The sequence below is a fragment of the Priapulus caudatus genome, unplaced genomic scaffold, assembly GCF_000485595.1.
Source record: "Priapulus caudatus unplaced genomic scaffold, Priapulus_caudatus-5.0.1 Scaffold4837, whole genome shotgun sequence".
NCBI lineage: Eukaryota > Metazoa > Priapulida > Priapulimorpha > Priapulimorphida > Priapulidae > Priapulus > Priapulus caudatus.
This window is the reverse complement of record NW_014581898.1, coordinates 4,575-5,716: the sequence shown is the minus strand read 5'-3', so window position 1 is coordinate 5,716 and position 1,142 is coordinate 4,575. Positions and strand designations below refer to the sequence as shown.

General features: G+C 40.5%; 1 protein-coding gene across 1 annotated transcript in view; it reads left to right on the top strand.

Moving 5' to 3' along the window:
- Nucleotides 1-1,041, top strand: part of LOC106819861 — a 3,277-nt gene extending 2,236 nt beyond the window's left edge. The window contains exons 4-5 of the mRNA XM_014824433.1: nucleotides 6-245; nucleotides 973-1,041. Coding sequence (XP_014679919.1) covers nucleotides 6-245; nucleotides 973-1,041 — 309 coding nt within the window. The remainder of the gene's footprint in view (nucleotides 1-5; nucleotides 246-972) is intronic.
- The last annotated feature ends 101 nt before the right edge of the window (nucleotides 1,042-1,142 follow it).

Below are 1,142 nucleotides of genomic sequence, written 5' to 3'. Positions count from 1 at the left end.
TGCAGATGATGCTGCATGAGCTGGCTACATCAAGTCTTTTTCAGGGAGAAGAGGGAAGAAGCATCCCTACTTCCAGTTTGAGTAGCCTCCACAAGAGGGAGTATTTTTTTGCTGGGCAGATGTGTGGCATGATACTGTGCCAAGGTGGGCCACCCCCAAAGTTTTTGAGCCCTCTCATACTGGAATACATCAAGAACAATTGTAGAGGAGAAGACTGCAACCCATCAGTGATAGAGGTCGCACGGGTAGACATACGTGCTGAGCTGCAAAGGGCGAGTACTTTATATTAACAATATTTGCTAAGTGTAGTACAATAGTTTTATGTATTTTTTATGTCCGTCATAATCTTATTCAGTTATTATATAGTTTTTGTGTGATTTGTCTGAAAATGTTTTAAGGTATATACTGTAATGGTTGCAGCTAGGAAATAAATGCATGTCATATACATCCACCAATTAATCGGGATTCTCAGAAATCTAACGTGTTAGATCCTGTTTCGCAACGAGGATCTAACTGAATCGGCATAGCAACACGTTTCAATGTAGAGACGATGTTATCCAATCATGTGTCATTTCACCACAAATGCGGGATCGAATTGGAACTCAACATAGATGTCACGTGGACGCCGCAGATATCGCCACTGATCGCCACTTGCAATTTGCTGAGCATGTGTTTTTTTCAGGGTAAGCCACGCACGCATTTTTTAACGCTTCGCACTTTTGTCTGTAGATGCTACCAGAAGTCATTGAAATGAATTTGCTGTGCTGATTCGGTTAGATCCTTGTTGCGGCGACACAGGATGTAACACGTTAGATTGGATTTCCAGTTGTATTGGAGCATACAGCAAGAGAATAATTACATGCGCATTTTATCTTTCAGATATCTAGTGCAGAAATACTAGATACACTCGAGGAGAATGACAGTGAGGAGCATACAGCAACAGCATAATTACATGTTCATTTTATCTTTCAGATATCTAGTGCAGAAATACTAGATACACTCGAGGAGAATGACAGTGAGGAGCATACAGCAACAGCATAATTACATTTTCATTTTATCTTTCAGATATCTAGTGCAGAAATACTAGATACACTCGAGGAGAATGACACCACACAAATCATCAGAGATGAGTGTGAGATGTA